Genomic DNA, 23,575 nt, shown 5'->3' on the forward strand with positions numbered 1-23,575 from the left:
AGTGCACTAAAACATAAGTCAGTAAGGTTTTTAGAGATTTATAAATGAAAACCTTTTTTATGGTCACTATTGTGACTGGTGGGATTAAATGGGTTAATGCGGATCATTTAATGACAACATCTGAGGTTTCCCAGTGGTTTTCATTATGCACAGTTTAGCATTATGTTCATGTAAATCATTTTTTTCTTACTTTACAAAATGAAATTGAATGAGCACAGTGGTGATTCATTTTCAGCATTTTTTGGGGGGGGGGAATTGTAATGTGTGCAAAGCATTGTGGGTGATCGAAGAAGATTAAGTCTACACCTAATGCATTGTTCAAAACAGGCTGTCACGAATCCGGTTCGTGGCCTTCCGTCCAACTGCCACATGAGGTCACCTCTCCATCATATTGACTCTCACACCACACAGACTGTTACATGTCACTCCAGACTACAGTTCCCATCATTCATTGCACTGATTACACACACACAGCTGAATCCAATCAGACACACTTTATAAGCCTTGGACTTCCTCTTTCAGATCGCTGAGTATTGTTTAGCGTATATCTCTCTCCTAGCGATAGCTACTCTATGGAGCCAGTTTTCTACCCAAGTTTCTTGTTCATTGTTCCTAGTCTAGTCTAGTCTAGTCTAGTCTTGCCTGTAATCTGATTCTTGCCTATGTATCTTGGATTTACCCTTTGCCTTGCTGTTTCGGACTCTTCCCCTGCCTGGACTATTGCTTATGTTATTGGACTACCCCTCTTCTCAAGCCCTCTGGATATTGTTCGCCGATCGTAGACCCACGCCTGCCTTAGGATTACTCTTTGTCTTACCTGTGTTATACCTGTTTGCTATTGTTTGACTCTTGCCTTTTGTGACCACGTCTTGGAATAAAGCTTGCAAATGGATCTGCACGTCTCACGTCTCATTCGCCCCGTAAAGCTTTTTTTTTTTTTTTTTTATATATTTAAAAGTGTGCATTGCTGATGTTTTTTTGCAAAGATGGTACATGTATGTATGACCTATGCTTGGATTGATGCTAAGAGTTTAAGACCGTGTATTTGTATGCATTTTAGAGGGACTCAGATCAAAGGTCAGATCAAAGGTCTGGTACTGGTGAGGTTACCACATTATGGTCCAGTTTGAATATGGATTTAAAGTTCTTTTCGACGTGAGATCATAGTCTGGACTATTTTTGATTGTTCCCGGTTAGGAAGAGTCTGGTGTTTGAGAGCTGTGGCATGTTTTCATTACAAGAGGTTGGATTATTCATTTGCTATCAGCCTACTCCAGCAATGGACAGTGTTTGGACATTGATGTACTACAGATAATACTTTCGCACACATCAACTTTCACATGACGAAATCATACAGTCTTAGATTGCTTTGTTTTCTCTTTTTATTTTGTACTTTTGTGTATTCACATTTTTGGCTATATGTAGCTGTATTAACCTGAATTTAATGTTTTCTATTTTGTATTTAATAAATCCATTGATTTGAAATTCCTTTGACTACTGTACATTTTTGACAATATAGACATTAGTTATGTGGTGACTGCATCCATTTCAGATGTATAATAACAGTTTTTTTCCCCAAATACTTAAGTTACAGAAGCTGAAAAGTGTTTAAAGTGAAAAAGATCAGGGGTGGATCCTGTTCCTGGAGATCTCAGAGGCCCTGCACTGGCAGCCCACTGGGGGCCCTTAGGCCTTAGGCTTGTTTGCAGGGTCTACAGCATGTATTTATCTTAGGTAAAAAAATATATATATTTGTTATTGATAGCTCATTTTAGCTAATTCATTAACTATTGTTAACAAATGAGACCATATTAGCCGTGTCTCATTTCGAAAGTTGCACCCTATGGAAGTCGCATTTGTTGGCCACATATGTCATAAGTGTTGACAAAATAATAATTTGTTTATAATACCACTGGCAATATGGTATTTTTGTGTTGATTTTAAATTTTAGTGCAAACCTATTAATAAATGAAACTTGATCGACCAGTATCACCATTCAAGATTTGCTAGTGAATATCTTACCTATATTGGTCCACCAGCTACACCACCACTAACCAGGGATGTGTTTCCCAAAAGCATCGTAAGCCTAAATTGATCATAGCTCTATTGGTGACAATGGTTGTACAATCAACTTAAGCTTACAATTTGTTTGGGAAATGCAGCCCAGTGTGGTCCAATATGGGAATTCGTGACCTTGTCGGCAGGGTAGAGCTGTACTTGCTTTAATGTAATGTCATTGCATACATACAGTGATGGCACTGATGTTGTTAACCATGCAGAGGGCATTGTGTATATATCATATGTCCTCCATGTCCAGGAGCTACAGTGTACTGAATGTGTCGAGGGCAGAAGATCTCTTAACAACAGTTGTATGAGATGACAAGGAACAGAACACTGATGGCTCTATCGTGAGCCAGCTGTCCCTCAAAATCTTCCAGCATCAATCACAGTGTCACTGATGTGCTGTTATAAATCCTCTGCCGTGGTGTCTTAAGAGGTCACCACGCTCAACTGCACCAGCGGGGCTTTATCCAGCTTAGTAAGGCTAACGTAATGTTTTCACTGTTTAACAGTCGACAAAATTGATGATGTTATCGCTGAGAAGCTCTCAGGGAATATTAATTAGATATATGAAGATATTTATCAAAAGTTTAAAAAGTGTTTTTATTCCGTGATCTTCTTCAAAGCAATTACCCGACACTATCCAAGTATGATACCGATAAGCATCTAGGTTGTTGAATGTATTAATTCTATGAGTGTCTTGCATTCAAAGCAGGAGTGAAGGATTTATTCTACTGACACAAGGGAATCAATTTGCTGCCAGTTTCATCCATTACGTTAATATGTTAAAGTGGTCATTTGGTCTTCAGCAGCAATAGCGTTCAAGGAGGAGACTAGCAGACTGACGCCAGTGCTGGATAACCAGACCGTTGTCTGCCTCCATGCCCCATCCACAGGGTAAAAGCTGCTGGATACGGGGGAAGGTGGCTAAACTGGCTCCAATTTAACGCCTCATTATGCAAATTGATCATCTCAATTGACCATCACTCTGATAATGGCAGGGCCAGACTGCAGGGGAGTTGAGATATTCCTCCAGAAAACATCAGTTAAATGTCCTGAGAGCTAAAAATAAGATTTGGATGTGAATTGAAGGAGACACTCTGGATGGTTTTCAATGGGGCATGACTATGCAGAGTGGCAATGAAGCTAAGAGTTACCTCAGCAACCCGATGGTCAGACACCCTGAAATGTCACCTGTAATTTGGTTTTAAAGGACAACTTTGGCAGAAACTCTGGCAGCACATCTCAGTGCCGAGTTAAAATGATATTTTGTGGTGCTATAACCAGTTGCTGCGAATTAAGATGACGTGCAATTGCGATTGTTTGCAAGCACCATGTGGATGAGCTGGCTCTGTCAGGGCTTAATTGCATTGATTGGCCTGGCCAGCTCTTCCTAATCTAGGATTATTATGATACATTAACAGCTGTGACTTGTTGTTTACAAGGCATTTATCAAGTGTTGTCAGTATAATGGGACAAATTCCCACCTATCACGTTTATCACTGACTGAATCAGTCCTGTCGGATCCAGATGATGAACCAATCTGGGAAAAAGGCTTAACTGGGAGCCTTCAGACGCTGCTACTTCGCCCTGAAATGATCTGTTCTAAATTAGGAAAACAATGAAATTGTTTTTCATATTTGATTGAAGAGAGACAAAAATTTTATGTATGGTTTACATAATTGATGAGGGCGCATGCACTGAACGAACTGTTCAATATATAATGTGCAGTACAGAGTCTAATTCAGGTTAATGTGCTCCCTGAACCGTCATGCTATAATGGACTATGGATTTGTATGTGCAGAGTTCATTATGATGAAATATTCTTTATGCAAAACTACAGTAAATTCATTCGAGATTACTGTACTGTTGCTAAATGACATTACCCTTTAAGTGTCAATGTAATATTCCTCAGTGTAATATCAGTGAATCATTCAAATGAACACTCATTAAAAAAGAACTAAGGATTTGACAAACATATGTTGTACCAGACAGAGCGATGGATGAAGAGAGAAGGAGGTTGTGATGTGTCAGTGTGTTCCCCTAGTTGTCTGAGTGAGGATGCTTCATATTCCACCGTATCGATTTTCACTTCTTTTTGAAGTGGTTCCCGAAAGTGAATCATTCCAATTACACAAGAACTTGTGTGACAGCTCTGACAGAAACATTTGAATTATGACTGCAGTCGATGCATTGGCCTTGTTTGGGAACGAGGGGTTTGGATATTGCATTTTGCTCAGTCTCACCGGTACGATGGCACATGTTGTCATAAGAGATAGCTTTTCAATCTGTAAAATGCTTTATCTGTTCTACACTAGATCTGATTGTAGAACAGTAGCTTTATACAGGTGGGAGCAATCTCTTCGCATTATATTTTTCTAGCCATCAAATGGGGATGAATTTTACAAGTGGGTGTCATGAAAAAAATTGACATACATTCAAAATATTGTAATAGAAAATTGTAGTTTTGTGGTTTCGGACATTTTAAGATAGAAATAACTTTATTTGTCTATGTGATGTGATTGCCTCATGAAATAGCATCTAGAAGATTTTTTAAAATAAAAACTAAATATGTAATATAAATTAAATATGTAAATGTGTAATTAGGTTAATCTGTGATCACCACATCAGAGCGAATCTGTCATTTCCATATGTTTTATTTTAGGCATAGCCCTTCCCAAAAAATGTCATCTGAACAAGTAACTTATCTGATGCTTTTGTTCTGACCAAATAAATGTTTTAAAATAAATCACGTTACTGGGGTTTAGTTCTAATGATTGCTCAGGCAGATCAGATCACACAGATCACAAAGCAGAATTGCTCTCTCACACACATAGCAGAGTAAGTGTAATTTACCGCACTGACCAAAGCAAAACGAGAAAAAAACAACAAAGGAATCTCAATACCTATCTGAATCAAGTAAACAAGTGTGCTAGTGATAGTTTGCTACCTATTGAGCCACTGAAATGTCTTACTTGTTCAGCCAAAAAAAGGCCATTTGCATCAGTCTTTAATTCCTTCAGCTGTCTGAGTTTTCACCATCTTTTAAAATCCATGCTGATATTTACTCTTGTTTTAGCACAGACGTCTGTCGCTTTCTTTTTTTGACTGCCAACTCCACAGTTTGAGGTTTCTTAGTTTTGACAACAGGTGTCCCAGATGTTAATTATGACTACCATGTAGAACTTTACCGACTAGAAACAGACATCCATCTGCACACAAGTCCTCATTCTTCGTTGTAAACAACAGCATCAGCTACCATTTGACATTACGATACAACATTATGCGACAGGAAGTTCGTGCTCAATGAAGTCCTCAATGAGACCTCAATGTATCGTCAAAGCCATGAATATTAATTTGGTCTTGTCTGTAAATGATTTATTGACTCTCAAAACCGGCAGCCACAGACGTGCAGTGTATGAATTGCCAATAAGGACAACGGTTTCACTTAAAAAACTTCTTAACTGTTCTACTGAAGAAAAAAATGTCCCCTATATCTTGGGCGGCCTGAGGTTGAGTAATATGACAGCAAATTTTCATTTTTGGATGAACTATCCCTTTAAATTTTAAGCAACTCTTGTAAGAACAAGCTACAAACGCCCCACACACACCAGAGTAGCTTTGTCTTCTTCTTTCTGTGTATGAACGCGATGTAACCATGAATAGACTAATGGCATTAAACTGACAAATGACGTCAATTTTCCACTAAATCATACCCGACACCTCAAATTATAAATCATTATTATAAGCTTGGCCTTGCGAATCGATGTAAGGTAAGGAGACAGTTTAGAACACTGATGTACTTGATCAATGTACTTATGTACTTTTTTTGTCATGTTTAATATATATTACAACAGAAAGTGAAGTTTAGTGATGGGATATGTGTGTTAAAAACCTTATGATTTTTCTGGCCATTATTTTCACTATAATAAGAAGGTATTATATATAACAATAAGTAATTATATCTAAATAAATGGTAGCTCACCTTTTTTTTCCACCTCCCTGTATAATGTACTGTTATGACATGGGACATGCAATTTTCTCACCTCACAAGCATTACGTTAAAACAGGATGCATTATGTTATGCAATGTCACTTTACGTTACACTGTACATTACATTATTATCCTTTCAGCTTTCGAGCATGAGGTCACCTCTGAGAAGAGAAATGAAGACATGATAGCACTCATCTAGATGAGAATATTTATCCAGTGTCGCTGTCCTCCCTCTGACTTATTCAACGCACAAAAATCCATTGCAATGGAGCCCCACTGCGGATGACCTTCTGAATGAGAAGTGCTCCCATGCATTGACAATGAATATGCATTAGAGAGATTACAATGAGGTGACAAGGCAGGAGCTCTCATCCAAATACCAGCACAGCTGGCAGCCAGCTTTCCTGAGCTACTCCTCACCTCTTACATAAGAGCACAGCAAGCTGACAGCACCTCACCGTCCACTCATGCTAACCAAAAGATCTCTGTTTGTGTTCTCAGCTATCTCGCCTTTGATTCGACAAGAGCAGCTGCATGTAGAACTTCCTTGAGTTGCACAAGGAAGGAAACATTTATTTTATCGGTGCATGTTCTGCTATTAGCTTACTATGATGATGTTAAACTAAAGTGTCAAAGTAATACAACCCCATTCTATCAGGAATAGCTTCCACCATCTGTCAGATCCAGGAATCCCAGGTGGCTTCATATGGGGATTCAAACCTCCGTTGGTTACCCTTCACTGTCAAAAAAGCACCTGAGTGGAACATCCCAAGCATGACCAAGCACTAGACTGGACAGTGAAATTCACAGGCCCAAAGACTCATTTGCACCCATGATCGATTATGGCTGTTAGTTGCGTTGACAACATATTATCATTGATTGTTTTAAAGCACTAGGTGAGGGGAAGCATGAGGATGCCGAAAAGTGTTGCAGGAGTATTTTGAGCTTTTAAAAAAAGCACTCTCAGAAGAGTGTGTTCTTTCTCATGATTCTACTGATAAAGAAATGTATTATTCATAATCCAAGTTCTTGTTTTCATTTCAATGAGCTCCTGCAGAAATGTGTATTTGTCCTTTTTATGCACACATACACAAACATGGTAGAAAGGAAAGCCAATCTTAATACATTTACATATCTTTTCTTGGCTGGTGCTGTTTTACTAAGTAAATTTGATATAAGGGTGTGAGCTAAAAAGGCGTAAATGCTAAATAAAGTCTGCTATTACGGCTTTGCCATTCACATCACTTTTGCATTCAGTTATTTAACGTTTATAGGTAACATTCTTCAAAAAACTGTCCATCCAAAAACGTGTTTATGTAAATGGCCATGGTAAAATGTGGGCATCAGATATTTTTAAACACCTCCACTTGAAAAACAATGTGGGCATTCTGACTCATAAGCAATGCACCAGCTGTGCGAGAGACCTCTGAAACAGCGTGAGTTTGGCAGAGAATGGAGGACAGGCTTAGCTTGGTGAGCACCAGCAAGGATGGGTCCTATCTAAGTCCCTGCAGGACTGAGAACTCGCAGTGGGAGGGATGTCTCAACTCCATCTGGCCCAGCAACGCGTGTGCCTTCATGCCGAACCGAACCAAGGTCTGCAAAATGTTGGCACAACGTGTGTGGCATTGCATAAGGTTAGCATTTGAAAGGAAAGATTCAGAGATACGTCACCATATGTCTGTGGATATCTGCATGTCCCTCACATATGGCAATGGCATGTAGGTCTGTGATTTTTACTCTTTTCTGTGATGCATGTGTAAATGTTAACATGGGAACAAGCCTGTAGTGAGCACAGAAGTAGATGCTGCCAAATGTACGAATTCTCCAGGCTGTTGTGTGATGAACACAATCTGCCATCTAGTGGACACATGTAAAGCACAAGCGAGAAAGCGAAAACTTGAAGAGATTAAATAATGTCTATATTTATTCAGTATTGTAAAGATTTTGGCTGAACATTTCACACGTTAATTTTGTGCACAGGAACTTTTGTGTTTTTTTATATTTACTCAAGATTATTTTAGATGAATTTAGAAACCTATAATAACAGAAAACTGTGTGTATGATTGACATTTGTGTCTTTGATGTGTTTTCTTTATTTTCGGAATTACATTTTAGACAGTAAATAAAAATACATTATTCGATTATTTATTTTGTTACCACATACATAAAAAGATGTGACGGCTTTGCTAACCTTTTTTCTTACTTTATAAAGATTTATATATAAACAGTATGGAAAAGCACTGAAATATATGTAACTTTTTTGGCAGCTAATGTTCTTAATAATGTTACAATTATGTAATACCTCTTAAATAGGTTAGCTATATCTTCTTATGGCATTGGATTAAAAAAAATATGTCTAATAATGAAATAACTGAGAATAATATCTAAATAGCATTTATTTAGGCCGTTTTAGTGTTTTTTGTTGTTGTTGTTGATGTTGTTTTTTGTTTGTTTGTTTTTTGCATAGCTTATGTCGTCGTTGTAATTGGTATTACTTGGCATGTGCATATACAGAATAATATAGGCTTTATAGCCGAATGCATTTTCTGCATTCGGGCAAAATATTTTGTCTTATTTGTTATTATTGACTTATTTTATTATTATTTGATGCCTCTGAAAAATAAATGGCTCATAAGGAAATGATCCAGGGAATTAAAATGAATGTCTTTCGTCTGTTTTCATCATCTGTTTGAATTGTCACACGTAGTTTCGATAAATTGAATCCTTTTAGGAATAAATCTAATTAGATTTCACTGCACGTATGTAACGTTAATGATAATTGGAGCTAGTACTGCTGCACGTCAAAATTTGTGGTTATGGTTCAAAATCTAGCGAGCCACCTATCTAGACAGCAACACTCGACGTCTAGATTTCGCGTATCATGTGCAAAACTGGCCTAGGTAGGGAGCCATATAGATAATGAGACGCAACCCGTGTGTCTCAGTGTAGCACACGTATTTCTGCATACGCTCTTTCACACTCTGTAAAGTGTTGTTTTTCCGTACTTTTAGGTTCAAACGCTAGTATTGGTGTAATAAAAACATAACAATACTCATTAGGAGTTCTTCATTTCTCCGGTGGAATTGTGGCGGGGGCACCTGAGAGGACGAACATGTCGGGAAAGAGTTTTCGCGTTAGCGACGGAGACTGGATTTGTCCTGATAAAAAGTAAGACTTGCTGTATAATGGTTTATTTAAAAGCCCAATAATTAATACAAGAATGTATTTGCATTACTTAGAAGGTAAACTTTCTGAGAAAATCAATGTTGGCTGAGGGAAGATCACACGTTTCTGTTAGCATAGCATTTGTTAGCTTTAGCACACGGCTATAGTGTGTGAATGGGCCTGTAACCGCTATTAAACGCGTCCATTTCATTTTCCTTTACAAAATTAAACCGTATATTCATTTTTTTCCCCATTGGAGCACTGGTAATCAAATACTTTTTAAAATTGCACTCTCATAATTCTTAGGTTAAGCGATTAGCTGGCAGCTCTGTACACGAGTCTGCTAAGTGCGCTGCTAAATAACTTCATTAGTAGTTGCAGTGCCTTGGGCTATGTGATCTGTGTGAACTATTTGATCTGTTTTCCAAAAAAGTTGTATCATACATCTATTCTCAGTTTGTGCACCAATGGAACGTCTCACTATTTTTTGAAAATGTCAGTGAGTTGGCCTGTTCTTTGTGTGCATAAGTGTTGAATGATGCTTTTAATGTCTAGAGACATAACTAGTTTTGCCTTTGTATTATCTTAGGTGTGGAAATGTCAACTTTGCCAGAAGAACGAGTTGTAACAGATGTGGCAGGGGTAAGTGGATTACATTACAATTGTTTGTATAGTAATCATTATGTTTTGAATATTAGGGGTGTGTCACAAAAAGGAGTATCAGTATATTCACCATGCTTATAGTACTTCATGATGATCAGTCTAAACTAGTTAGTCAATTTTCCTTAAACAGAAAAGACAACTGAAGCAAAGATGATGAAAGCAGGGGGAACAGAGATTGGAAAGACCCTGGCTGAGAAGAGCAGAGGTCTCTTCAGTGCCAACGATTGGCAGTGCAAAACGTGGGTATTGCTATAAAATTACACATCATTACACATGCATTACAAATACATTGAAATTATTCATATCATAAGAAGTATCTGTTGTATACAATGTCAGGAAGTGAAAGTTTCAGCCATTCTTACCCTTCTACATCGACAGCATTTCATTTAAATTTGTTTCAGTGACAACCATTCCTTCCAACTTCTTCATATTTTACTTCTCATTTGAATCCCACACTGTTCAACCTGCTTAATGGAGGAGAATAAATGTACACACTGTAATGATATCCTGTCATGAAGAGCAATGAATGGGGTTGACTCACTTGAAAATGTTGAAGTAAAAAGTGACGTGTCACTAAGCTTTTTGAGCAGTGCTGCTTATTCAACCACTTTTTCCTGTTTAGCATTGAAGGTGTAGATGTGGAGTTGTGGTTTTGGTGGGCCTGGTTCTGCAGAGTTTAGCACCATCCCTAATCACACTCACTAGAGAAATCGAACCAAATGCTGCCTTCACGTGCATCTGGGAAACCTGCGAGGGTCCAGTCACATGACACTTTTTGTTCCATTGACTTCCATTTGTAGACTTGTGAATGCAGGAGACAGGAAACACAAGCTCATGTGAATATCACTGCATACCAAAGTTCAAGTTTGGTGAACTCTGCCCCACGAATTTGTATGATGTGAAGAAGTGACCAATAGAAGATTGCAGCTTTGCAGTACTGTGGAGTAGATTGCATATTTTTACATTTTGGATGTATTATGTGTTGAATGAATCATCTTTCTAAAAAGAAGCAGTTGAGTATTAATACAAAGTCATGCATTCAATTTGGATTCAACATGGAAGAAGCCTGAACAAAATAAAAATAATTCCATTATGAACAACAATATGCCCAAGTAACAACATGTGAATTCAAAATTAAAAGTATTAATTTCTTTCACTTATGTATGCATTGTATTACAACTAAATGTTTTGTTACATAAAGCAAACTATGAAAAGCTGAGTATTTAACTTAATCTACACCATTCCATACAGGTTCACTGAGCTTTATATTTGGATTACAGATATATTTGATCTTATAGATCACTCGTAAAAATGTTGTAAATATGACTTCACTTTGCCATTCACGTGCTTTGAATGTTTTCAGCTCCATTTGAAGGGTGCAGAAGTCTTCAGGATTACTTAAAAATGAAAAGCGAGCGTGCAGCTTAGCTGCAGGACAGTGGCTGTCTTGGTGTGCGTTTCCCAAAAGTATCTATAACAAACTATGATCGTTTTTTTTTATTGTTTCACTTTTTTTACTTTCACTTGCAAGATCCATTGAATTGTATTGGTAACAATGGAACTTGCAACCAAAGTTGCTTTTGGGAAACGCACCTTTGGACTGGAGTTGCCTATTACTGGCTTACATTTTTCCAAATCCAACCCATATTGGACTATATGCTATTAATGACAAGAATGGATTTTTTATTTTTTATTTTTTTTATTTTTTTCAGTGTCTTTAGGTTGAGCACCCCTTTTCTTGTTTAGTTCTGAAAGGACTAAAAGAAGGCCAATTTTGATACTCAAATAGTTCATACCACTATTGACAGTTGGTCCGCTCTTGTAAATAACCCAAGGGCCCTCTTCTCATTCTCTTGCTTATGAATTTGAGACCCTAATATACCAGTGTTATTAATAGCCATACTTGTTCTTGCTTTAAATCTAGGTGTGGCAATGTAAACTGGGCCAGAAGATCAGAGTGCAACATGTGTAACACCCCTAAATATGCCAAACTAGAGGAAAGGACAGGTATAGCTTTGCCTTTGTTCCAAATGGAATGTTAGCAGGAATGTTTTTGCATATTGACTGCAACTTTGTGAGTTTTTGTTTAATGTCATATGCATGTAACAGGATATGGTGGAGGGTTCAATGAGAGAGAAAATTTAGTCTACAATGAGCGAGAGGAGTCTGATGGCGAGTATGATGAGGTCTGTGAGGATTTTTTTTTTTTTCTAAGTACACACAGATGACATATTCACAATACGTATAGTTTACTAACATATAAACTTAAATGTAAAAAATTTTGTTGGTCTTCTGGACAGTTTGGGCGCATAAAAAAGAAGTATCGTGGAAAAACCAAGAAGGACAATGAAAAGAAAGAGGAACCAAAAAAAAAGGATGAGAAGGATGAGAAGGATGATAATGAAGAAGATGATGACGACGATGATGAGGAAGGCGGAGATCTTTCAAAATACAAACTTGATGTAAGAGATTTTATTCTGTAGTTCTATGTTGGTGGTCCCCTAATTTGTTGCTGTCTGAAACTTTTGACAACACTGTCGATTGTAAAATTACTACAATAGTCAGTCATAAAGAATGGATTTGAATAATCGCAATAGGGTGCAATGTAAAAAAAAATCTTTGGAGCTTTAGCAGATATATGAACCTACCAACACAGTTTTTGATGTGCTTTTGATCTTAATCCTGTTAGGATGATGACGATGATGAAGATGAGGCAGATTTGTCCAAGTACGATTTGGATGCTAGTGATGAAAAGAAAGGGAGTCACTCCGGCTCCTCGCGGTCATCATCTCGCTCGTCCAGTTCAAGTTCCCGGTCTAGGTCCAGGTAAAAGGGTACAGGTCAAGGGTAACTCCAGGCAAATGTCAGTATCAGCTCAAATCTTTATTCAAATCTCATCACATAATTCTGTTTTAATGTTTAATTTCTTTCTCTTTCCCTCTTTGCCTCATTTTTTAATTGCCTTTTTGAATAACATGACAGTATAAAACTTGATGGTCATTACTGTTCAATTTATTTATAAGTAATTCATGCCATCAACACAACTTGACAAGTGTTTTAAAGCCTTTAAAAAAAAAAGCCAAAGCTGATCTTTTTAACACTTATTTTTCTTGGGTTTTCACCAGAGGGTCTTTAAATTTCTTGGAAAAATTGGAAATTTGTTGTGTCTTTTTTTTTTTTGTTGATGTCGGTGTTTTGCAGATCCCGGTCCAGGAGCTCATCCAGTTCCAGATCTCGCTCTCGCTCTCGCTCTCGCTCCAGGTCCAACTCCAGGTGAATGAGGTCACATGCACTCTCCAGGAGAGTGTGTGTGTATAAACAGCCAGTGGTTGTTGTAGTGAACTCTTTGTCCTTCAGAGTCTGAACAGAAGGCGACTTTTGATCACCATAAAACAAATGAATGATAAAATTAGGGTGCTGTGAGGAACAATGAGATTTAGCTTAATCTCTTTGGGAATGTTTGCCTTTTTGTTCTCCGCAAAGGTGTCAAGAACTTTTTTTTGCTTGTTTAAAATGTTCTGGAGCTGTTGATTATTCAGTGTTTCAGATCTCAATTTATCTGGTAACACTGACATCTAGCAGGCAATTAGGGCTGTAAGTTGTACTGATTTTCTCTGACAGGTTCAGCTTTGATCTTCTGAAAGTTCAGTTGGTCAGACTTGCAGTTTTGGTCTTTCTAAGAAGTTTTAGTATTTAGAGATGTTGGGAGATGTTTTCCTCCCATTTCAGTCCCTTTGATAATGTTATTATAGTATTCGGTGTAATGATATTTGTTGACCTCATGGGAATGCTTATTTATCCCCTTTGAAAGATCCAGCTCCAGATCAGGAAAGGGCTCTACTTCCTCAAAGAAGAGGTCTCGCTCGCCTTCATCATCGCCTGAGGGAGGCCAGAAGAGGAGTCGCTCCAGGTCCTCCTCTGGTGGCCGCAAAAAAAGACGCGCACGATCGCATTCGTCTGAAAGGTTTGGTGTAACACATGGTGTCCTGGATACCAGGCGTACTTCTGCATTATACACAGGGCTCAGTGATATAGCAGTACATTTTTGAAACAATGTGACAAAATTGCGCTTTTCTCTGTGCAATAAATTTTTTATGCTTTGTTTTGATTTCAAGAACCAAATCACTTAATCGGTCATGGTCTTTCTCTTTGTCTCTTTCTTTCTATCTCTTTGTAGGCGCAGAGGCTCATCTGGATCATCCCACTCTGGCTCAAGCTCAAAACAGAAATGATTAACAAAAGAAACGAATCTTTCTAAAACTGCATGTTTTTTTTTTTTTTGGTTTTTGTTTCTTTCAAACTCCAGTTTTTTGAGCTATTGCAACTACCCAACTGTTTGAATTCACATTGATTTCGATGAAAGAAAAAATACTTGCGCACCTGTTCACATAACCTCTTCTCAAAAGTTTTCTGCCTTTTTTTTTTTTTTTTTTTTTTTTCAGTGACAGCCAAATCTCAGTATAACTCGAGGTGTAAAGTCTTTAGTGTCATTGGGTTTATAGAGAAATAACATCAAGTCTGTGACTATAAATGCCGCATATCTTCTGGACATCAACCATTTTGTTGGGAAATTATGCAAATTATATTGCAAAAGTAGTTTTATTCATCCATTGTCAGACGTTGCTGTCAGAATAACCAATTCATTAGCAAAACATTTATATTGATTTAAAAAGTACTCAGATGCTGGTTTTATAGTTCTTTTATATGAAACTCCTCACAAGAAATGTTGATGGCTTAAACATTGCTTAACCACCTCAGCAATGCCAGCATCTTATAGAGAGCTTTTCCTCTGAGGCTTAACATTGCCTTGTCTAATTGTGTGCGTTAAAGGTAAGTATGTTTTTTTTTTCTATACTTGTAGAGATTTATTTTCTTTTGGCAAGTCAGATGAAATGTGAAATTTTTGTGTGTCCTTTTTGTCAGGTTTTTTTTGTTTGTTTGTTCTTAATTTTATGATCTATCATTTGTGGAACCAAGAAACTGTAGATAAACTCAAGTGCACGAACTCAAATTACTGATAACAAATTACTGGTTTGGTTTTCTCTTCTGTGGTCAAATCAAATTTGGAACATGTGAAATAATCACTCTCCCTCTTCTGAAGTACAAAATATGAAAATGTTTTACTGTTCATTAAATTCACATAACTGTAACCAACATGAATAAACACTTGTTAATCTGAAACAGTTGTATTGTTTTTATCTTTCCATGTTACTGCATTGGGTGATGTAGTGTTTAAGATCTTTTTCTCCCAAATGTATGCTCCTTCTCATTGAATTATCTCTTCCTTTTTAAACTAAGACTTCTAATTTTACATTAATCAAAACCTATATAGACCGATGTTTTTAATGATCCCACACTGCTACTTGAGAACTCCAGTAATGTTTGTGAAATTATACATTAATCAGAAACATTTATTCAGTGTGTTTCTTTCCTCGTCTACTTTATAGAATAACATTTTATTTGTCGTGTATGAATTACTAACCATTGCTGATGGACAAAAATACCACCTGCACTGCAGATACTAATAATCGTTTTATAAAGATCGGTTTTCGTGCGCTAGGTGGCACTTGTTGCATTCAAACCCATCTGTGAGCTGGTGGATTATTCCAAGATAAAACATTAACCGTTATTATTCATCCCTTGTTTGAAGATTTGCCTATATATTACCAAAATTATTAGTGTTTTAATACGTTAAGCCATAGTTTAGTTAATCCTAAAATCTGTTTTTAAAAAAGTAGGCCTATACCCACTGAAAGTTTTCGTAGGCGGTATGCCTATTAAGCACTCTCGCTACAACGCTTGTTACAAACTACATTTGGTCAGAAGTGTCCTTTTTTACAATTCCTACAGTCATACTAAAACGAATGTGTTCTATTAGTTTGGGAATAAAAGTCAAACTATTTTCCGTACAGCAGGAAAAAAAATAAAGAACTAAATATTTATCTATCTGCATAAAATAACGTTTTTCCTTTGCGTTGAAGTAAAGATATTCTTTTTGTATCTTGCACTATTTTTCAGTTGTCTTTCTGAGCATGTTTTACATTTCCATAAGGGTCCCTCCTCCTCTGTGTTTATAGCGCGCTCTCGGACAGCCGAGCGCTCAAAGTGAGACAGAAGTCGAGCGGACTTCACTGAGGACTCCACCTGTTTCAAAGGCTGATGTGGCCATGAACACACTTCCTGAAAAAGGATGGCATCTAAATGTCAGTCTTCAGATGCCCTGCCGCAAAACCTGACTGTTGGAACCATGATGTGGGAATCGAACCTCTCCAAATCTTCACAGGACGGCACTGGCAAGAGCGCCAGCTGTGGCTCTGTGTCCGTGTTTTTTCCCATCACTATGATGATCACTGGAATGGTCGGAAACTCTCTCGCGATGCTGCTAGTTTATAGTGCATACAGAAAAAAGGAAAATAAAAGGAAGAAATCGTTTCTGCTTTGCATCGGCTCGTTGGCGTTGACTGATCTTTTCGGCCAGCTGCTCACAAGTCCGATTGTCATTTCGGTGTACAGAGCAGATCTGAAATGGAAACGCGTGGATCCTTCGGGAACTCTGTGCGCTTTCTTTGGGGTGTGCATGACCACTTTTGGCTTGTGTCCTCTCTTTTTAGCCAGTGCCATGGCCATTGAGAGGGCCTTGGCCATCACTGCTCCTCACTGGTACTCGCAATACATGAAAACTAACGTGACCAAGCAGGTTCTGGTCATCATCTGGTGCCTGCTTTTGCTTTTTGCCTTATTGCCCATTGCTGGGGTTGGAAAGTATACTTTGCAGTGGCCTGGCACTTGGTGCTTTATAAGTACAGGTGACAAGAACGTAACGGGAAATACATTTTTTGCCACGACTTTTGCGGCATTGGGGATATTTTCTTTGCTGGTCACGTTGTCGTGTAATGTTATGACCATCCGTGCTTTGGTTACGCGTTGCAGAACGAAGGCAACCTCGACCCAGTCATCCAAGCAATGGGAGAGGTTAACAACAGAGACTGTTATTCAGTTGATGGGCATTATGTGTGTGCTGTTGACATGCTGGTCACCTCTACTGGTATGTATCATATCAGCTTTTGCCAGATACACTTACTTGTAGTTATCGGATGAAAGCATGCATGGTGTCAGTCCTGCTCAAACCTAAGTGTGCCCAGCTACAAAATGCTGCTATTTGTACTGGATTAAACAGAATATATGAATTTCTATGGAAAGGTGAACTCCACAGGATAAGTGTTTTACTAGTACTGTACATGTTGGTGGGCCACTACTTGTTATATTTTCATGTTTTTGAGAAGTTATTTGAGATTAGTTACTGTTTACACGGATTTCTCCCTAGACTCTATCCAAAAAAGACTCTTTTGTCAGTCTCCAGTCTTGTCATTTCTTCCCAGTTATGTCATTTCAAAACTAGGCCCACATGGAATATGCAAATTCATATTTTGGGAAAAAATTGGGAAAAAATTACATCACAAAAAATGAGTAACCAGTCATTTTAAGCATTAATGTTATCATGTAGGCTAGAGTATGAAAATGGAAATTATGTAACTTTATTTTAGGGTCTCTTAACTAGTTGCTTATTAGCATGCATATTACTAGAATATTAGCCATTTATTAGTAGTAATTAAGCACATATTAATGCCTTATTCTACATGACCTTATCCTACATCCCTAATCCGGAAATTCATTTTGATGTCTACAGATAAAATGTAATAGTTATTAAATTGTGATTTTAAATATTAGGTGCTAAATGACGACAAAGGTAATCTAAATGTAGAAATAGGGAAAATGCATAATGCACAATTACTTGTCCAATTTTAGTTAGTACAGGATGTCAATATACTAAACATTATTTTAAAATAATATTTATAATGTAGCATTGCCTGGAACTGAGAGTACAGAACATTTACTGGTAGCTAGCTAAAAACATTCTAAAAATTAGCCAGAATATTTAAAAAAACAAACCTGAAGGGGTGTAAAATTTGCAAATAACTGCTGTTTAGAATTATACAGAAATCTGCTGAGCGGAAGTCTATAAGCACATGTATATTTTTCTTCATTTTAAAGGAAACAATATTCATATAATATAGCCATTGTGGTGTGTCTCCTCCCATTCTGCAGGTCCTTATGTTGAAGATGATCTCAACCCACACATCCTCGCATCAATGCAATTCTGCTGCTGTATCTCTCTCATCCCAGGACTTACAGATGGACTGTAACTTCTTTCTCACAGCCATACGTCTGGCCTCCCTCAATCAGATTCTGGATCCATGGGTTTACCTGCTCCTGAGAGAGATTCTCCTGAGGAAGTTCTGCCAGGTGGCCAGCGCTGTATCCAAGTGCTCACTGGACACGCAGAAGGAAACTCAGTGTCCTCTAAATAAAAAGGCCATTCAGAATGATAATGTTCACAAACAGTCCCTAAACATGGAGAACAGTAACTTGAATGGGGGAAATGAGGAACAGTGACTTGATAGTGGTCCAGAATTTTACAAAATGAGGATAAAATGGCAGTCACCCACAGTCAGAATAATAATGAGCTGGAAATTTTCCAGATGTATTTGTGGATTGTTGTATTGATGTAGGGTGATGTCAGCATGCTACCACGCAAACGCGTCACTCTTGTGTTGTTGTCACAGTCAAAGAGATTTTGCTCATGGTTACTCAGCAAGCTTTGAAATGCGACAAAATGGCAAGACCTTAAAATAATTACATATGCAGGGTTCCCCACTCTTATGGAATCATTTGAAAATGTCACGCATGTTACAAATGGAAATGAATTGTTCAAAAGGTGTGGGAATCCTGCATATACAACAGCAATATTAGCAAATTTGATTTGGATAAACAAAAGCGAAATCATAGACTGATGTTTGCCAGCTCCCATGGAGACTGATTATTTTAAACTACATTCAGTGTTGGTACTATAGCAAAATCCTTTTATTCACCTGCCAACTGCAAGGAAAAAATGAAGGAATAGTTCTTGATGCTAATTTATGATCTGTTATGTAACGTTTCAGAGCTGTTTATTGTGCAGTAAAGCACTGAATGATCTCAAATACTTTTCTCTAAATTCCTCATCCTCATGGCTCATTTTTAAACCTCTCATAAACTCTAAAATTCTCTTTAAACTTATTGTGTGCATTTCTCAATGCCAAGCCTGCAGAGCTCTTTTTTATGCTGGCAACTGTAATATTTAATTGAATTCCATGCTTGAGTTTTTCAGTTGGATTCCTGAGGGAAGTAAAGGTAAAAATGCAAACTAACTTAATAGTTTAGTGAGATACTTTCTGGCCTAGGAACAGTCCATTCAGAGTGTTCATTTTAATAGCCAATTTTTGACTCCGAGTGCCTCAAGGTGCTACATCTTTTTATGTGCAATATTCTTGATCATATCAATTGCCATCATAAACCAAAAGACTTTCAAATTCAAACTGAAGGCAATTTCAACAGATGATGATTAGTCATTTGTGTAAACTGCTTTTTTTATACCAGTTGTGGTCAGGAGGCTATTAAAGCTTTGTTCTGTTCTTATTTTGCATCATTTTAGGTAGTTTGACTTGAGAAATATTTAATGACCGGTATGACTGGCGCAGCTGTTTCATATTATTCTCGGCTGATAAGACTGCATGCAGTAATTTTTGTTTGTTGAATTTTAATTGAACATACATAAATTATTGGCAAGGATGTTTGAGGTTGTTCTTTTAATCGGGCCCTTCAGTTGCACATATGTAATTATGCATCTTGCCATGTGTGACTGAACATCATCTTAGCATATTATATGTTTGCACTGTGCAGTTGGTTATTGTTTTAGAGAGGACCCATGGATCATCATTTATGCTAAACTGCAGGTTATATTCATGGCACTCTGCAAATACGTTTGTGATTTATTATACAATATTAGAAGGAAAAAGCGAATTGTATTTAAAGAATAATTATGATCAATAAGATTATCAAAAATAATGTTTTATAATGCATTCTCTTTGAAACCAGCTTAAATCTCCATGACACTAAAAAAATGTTTGCGCCACCCTGCCGATTAAAAGAAAATGAGCGAGGAAGATGCAAAAGCAGTGTCTAGGAAAAAAGGAAGAGGCAATGTAATGTATTTTCCTGGAGGTCAGAGCTCTATGAAATCGGTGGATGTGAAAATGGCACCCATGACCAGTAAATACATTTGGAAGATTGCATAAGGGAGTAAAAAATTGCTAGTTTTCTGTTTCTACCAAAAAGAGCTTTTGGCAAATCCAAATAATAACCTCAGAGAAACGTCAGAGAAAACTGTGATTTCTGATTGCTTTGGAAATTATGGTGTTTGCAAAAGTGCACAGTTGTCAGTGGGAACCGGAATACTTTTGTAAATGGATTTAACATTTGACATATGCTCCCAGGCAGCGATTACAGAGTAAAATTAATGAAACTGACATGAGACTTAATTAATAGTGAAATGAATGTGGCTCAGGCTGCACTGTCAGACACCTAGTCGTGCTTAACTTGCTGTTGTCTGCTTGGGAAGCTGCTGAATAGGCCAATGGAAAATAGAATGATTGCATAATACTTCATTACCAAATTAAAAGTTCCAGTGTATCCATGAGTACAAAAGCAGGTCTCAACAGTGCATTGAGGTGATAAAGAACATCTGACTTGTGACCATTCAGTGCTTTCAGTATATGAATATGACTGATTCCTATTTAGTCCACAGTGGTACAGTCTACACTAAAGCTGTTCCGAGCATTGTATTTATGTTGCCAAAGGCATCTTATCTGAGTTTCTTTCATATAGAAAGGTTTATTCATTATATTTTTCTCTCATCACATACTCGCCCTTACAAACCCATTTTGTTTTATTTTTGAAGGAGAGCTTTCAAGGTTCAAGTATAAGCACATCTGTTCGTCACACTAAACTAATGTATGGCTTCAGAGGAAATATATAATTAATGCAAACATTGTACGGACTACTTTCATGTTGCTTTTGAGTCTCCTTTGAAGCTCCAGTCACTCTTCTTTGTAATTTCATGGAAAAAAACATCCATTCATCCATTTTCCAAACTGCTGCTGCTATGTAGAGATGGGGAAAATGTACCCATAAATGTACCAGAGGAAAAAGAAAGTCATATGAGTTTGGAATTGATTCTTTCTTGTTATTGTATTATTTAATGCAGAGATTTTCATACATTTTTAATGTGTAATTAAATGTCAGTACTTCTTTAAGTGGAACTACAGAACATAATCATAATTCATATGTACAGGCAATAAGAGCTACCAGGTAATATTTGCATGTGAAACCACCAGCAGATCATTTTAAATCATAACCCACCTGTGAATGTCCTAATACCAGATGCCAAATCACGGATGCCACGAAGTGTGGCAAGTCTGCATTATAAATAACAGGGTTTCATGAATGTATTTCGAGTTTTACATTTATTTATTGTGTAAGACAACGTGTACAGCTCTGGGACTCCGTTCACAGCTAGAGCTGTCATTAGGCTTGTATCAACAGATGGTCGTGGTGCTGCTTGTGTGTTTTTGATAAGAAATGTTTGCATATGCTTGCAACTGTTTGACATGTCTACTAACTGCTCTGATGTGCTTGCCTTGTAATGGTGTTTCTAAAGTGTGTCATTATTTGATTCTGTGCTGCTTGTGTTTTCCATTCACTGGGATGGACTGGGTTTCATGCCATTATCATAATTTAATCTGGTAGGGGGTTGGGGTATACCAAAGTGCTTCTGTAAAAGTAAGCGCCCCATCCACATTTTGCACAAATGGTTTGAAATGGTTGCCACATTTTCCATCAGTTGTGTTGCTGAGGAATTATTTCAAATTGCAGTTTTGTTCAGGAAATTGTTCAAATCATTGTGTTCTCATTATATAACTAATACCAGTCACTGATTCAGTCAGTGGATACATAAATGTTCATAGTTGTTATTTGGCTAAAAGGGAGTCCATCTATATATTAACATTAAAAAACATTGTAAAAAAAAAAAAATTGAGAGATAAAATAAAAAATAAAGAACTCGGATTGAATTTATTTATCAATAGTGTCTAACTGAATGGAAACGAAGGCAGGTTTTAAGATGCATTTTTAAGTTGACTGGCTCTTATTCCCCTTAAAGTGTTGTACCAATGAGAGTTAATTTAAAAGGACCAAAACTCAACATTCTGTCATTATTTACTCACCCTCATGTCTTTCTTGAAATCCTGCTAGATAATGCCTTAGCTGTTTCACGCAAGAAAGAAAATCATGTGGGATTGTAAAGACATGAGGCATTTTTAGGCAAACTATTGCTTTTCATTAACATTACAAATAAAACAAGCACTTGTATATAGATAATTAAATGAAAGTTGTATTTATATTCAGATCTCTGGCTTAAATGCTTGCTTGAAACTGGGTTGAAGTCCATTGGTGGAGATTTCAAGGGGTCGAACAACTCCTTGACATTTTGTGCAGAAGTTCACAATCAGACAAGACTTGTTGATCATGTCATGACCACTATTTATGTACAAACGTATCGCCTGTGCTAACAATTTTTTGTGTTGTGACACAAAAGTTCACACATCTCTGCAGGCAAAGATATTTATGTCCTATTTATGCTTTGTACTTTCTGTTTTTATGTTTTGTTTTGTTTTTTCTTTTTCTTCTTCTTAACTGTTTACACTTGATGTGATGAGAGCATTTTCCATTAATTACAGAATTGTGATCAGCTTTGTAATCAGAATTGTTGTCTTTTGTTTCAGTGTTAATGAGTTTGCCTTTGCTTCTGTAATTGAAAACACAAGACAACATGCCCTCTGGTCATCTACCAGTCAATTAGCAATTGTTTAATTTGTTCACTGCAATCTAAAATTAAATGAGATTTAATGAGATTAAAGGGGTCTCATGGGTTGTTTCCATAAATAATAACATAATTTGGATAATTATTGTTAATCTTCTCTCTAAAAGCAGTGTAGCTAATATACTTAGATGTATTATAAAATTCTCAATGTTGAATGCTTTTTAAAAACGTTAACATTATTTCTTGATTATTTAGTTATTGTAACTCAGTGCAAAGAGATAAATCTCTACAGGTTTCATAGGGACATGATCCCTTAGAAAAGGGAACAAAAATAGTTACTGCATCAAAAGATAAGAGACCAAAAGGCTCTTCAATCCATTAGTGGCTATAGTGAAGATCCAACATACTGCACAACCGGCTAATGTGGATAATGGCTATCTGGCAGTCTGGCTTTCTGCAGTTGTACGTGTGCCAAAACGCCTGCCAGACATTAATATCAATAAAATTCTAAGATTCCTCAATTTACATATTGAAGTATTGAGAGCTGTAATGAGATTTTCAAATAAAACAGACACTGTTTCATTATGGGTCAGTCAGCATACATCCATATTTGAATTCTTGTTAATATAAAGTTGTTAATATATATATATATATATATTTGTAATGATGATCCTGATTGATCTCAGATGTTTCAGGATGCAGAGATGTAACACAGTATTCATTATTTTTCACGTGGTGACTTTAAAAAATGTTATCTTAAATACTAATCTTGATTATTTTATTATGATGCCTCGTCTGAGTAATATTTATGCAACAATCTCTGAAGGTTAACATGTCCATTATCACTTGAGTTTCCCAATACCTGAGCCTTTAATATGCTGTCCTCAGTAGCTTGTTTTTGTCCATTAAAACTGTTAAGAGGTTAAGACTGTT

General features: G+C 37.0%; 2 protein-coding genes across 3 annotated transcripts; both read left to right on the forward strand.

Moving 5' to 3' along the window:
- Positions 1-8,963: 8,963 nt before the first annotated feature.
- On the forward strand, positions 8,964-15,066 carry zranb2 (zinc finger, RAN-binding domain containing 2). 2 transcript variants are annotated; one of them, XM_058779948.1, is made up of 10 exons: positions 8,964-9,225; positions 9,812-9,864; positions 10,016-10,124; positions 11,810-11,892; positions 11,995-12,071; positions 12,186-12,347; positions 12,575-12,711; positions 13,087-13,158; positions 13,697-13,849; positions 14,063-15,066. In XM_058779948.1, exons 1-10 carry the CDS (start codon positions 9,170-9,172, stop codon positions 14,115-14,117), a joined length of 957 nt encoding a protein of 318 aa, XP_058635931.1. In that variant the 5' UTR covers positions 8,964-9,169; the 3' UTR covers positions 14,118-15,066. The 2 variants fall into 2 exon arrangements, with proteins under 2 accessions (XP_058635931.1, XP_058635929.1); XM_058779946.1 differs by having other exon boundaries at positions 13,697-15,066.
- A 255-nt stretch (positions 15,067-15,321) lies between these two features.
- On the forward strand, positions 15,322-22,897 carry ptger3 (prostaglandin E receptor 3 (subtype EP3)). Its single transcript, XM_058779167.1, has 2 exons — positions 15,322-16,930; positions 17,992-22,897. Exons 1-2 carry the CDS (start codon positions 16,076-16,078, stop codon positions 18,337-18,339), a joined length of 1,203 nt encoding a protein of 400 aa, XP_058635150.1. The 5' UTR covers positions 15,322-16,075; the 3' UTR covers positions 18,340-22,897.
- The last annotated feature ends 678 nt before the right edge of the window (positions 22,898-23,575 follow it).

This window comes from Onychostoma macrolepis, chromosome 06 (assembly GCF_012432095.1).
Source record: "Onychostoma macrolepis isolate SWU-2019 chromosome 06, ASM1243209v1, whole genome shotgun sequence".
NCBI lineage: Eukaryota > Metazoa > Chordata > Actinopteri > Cypriniformes > Cyprinidae > Onychostoma > Onychostoma macrolepis.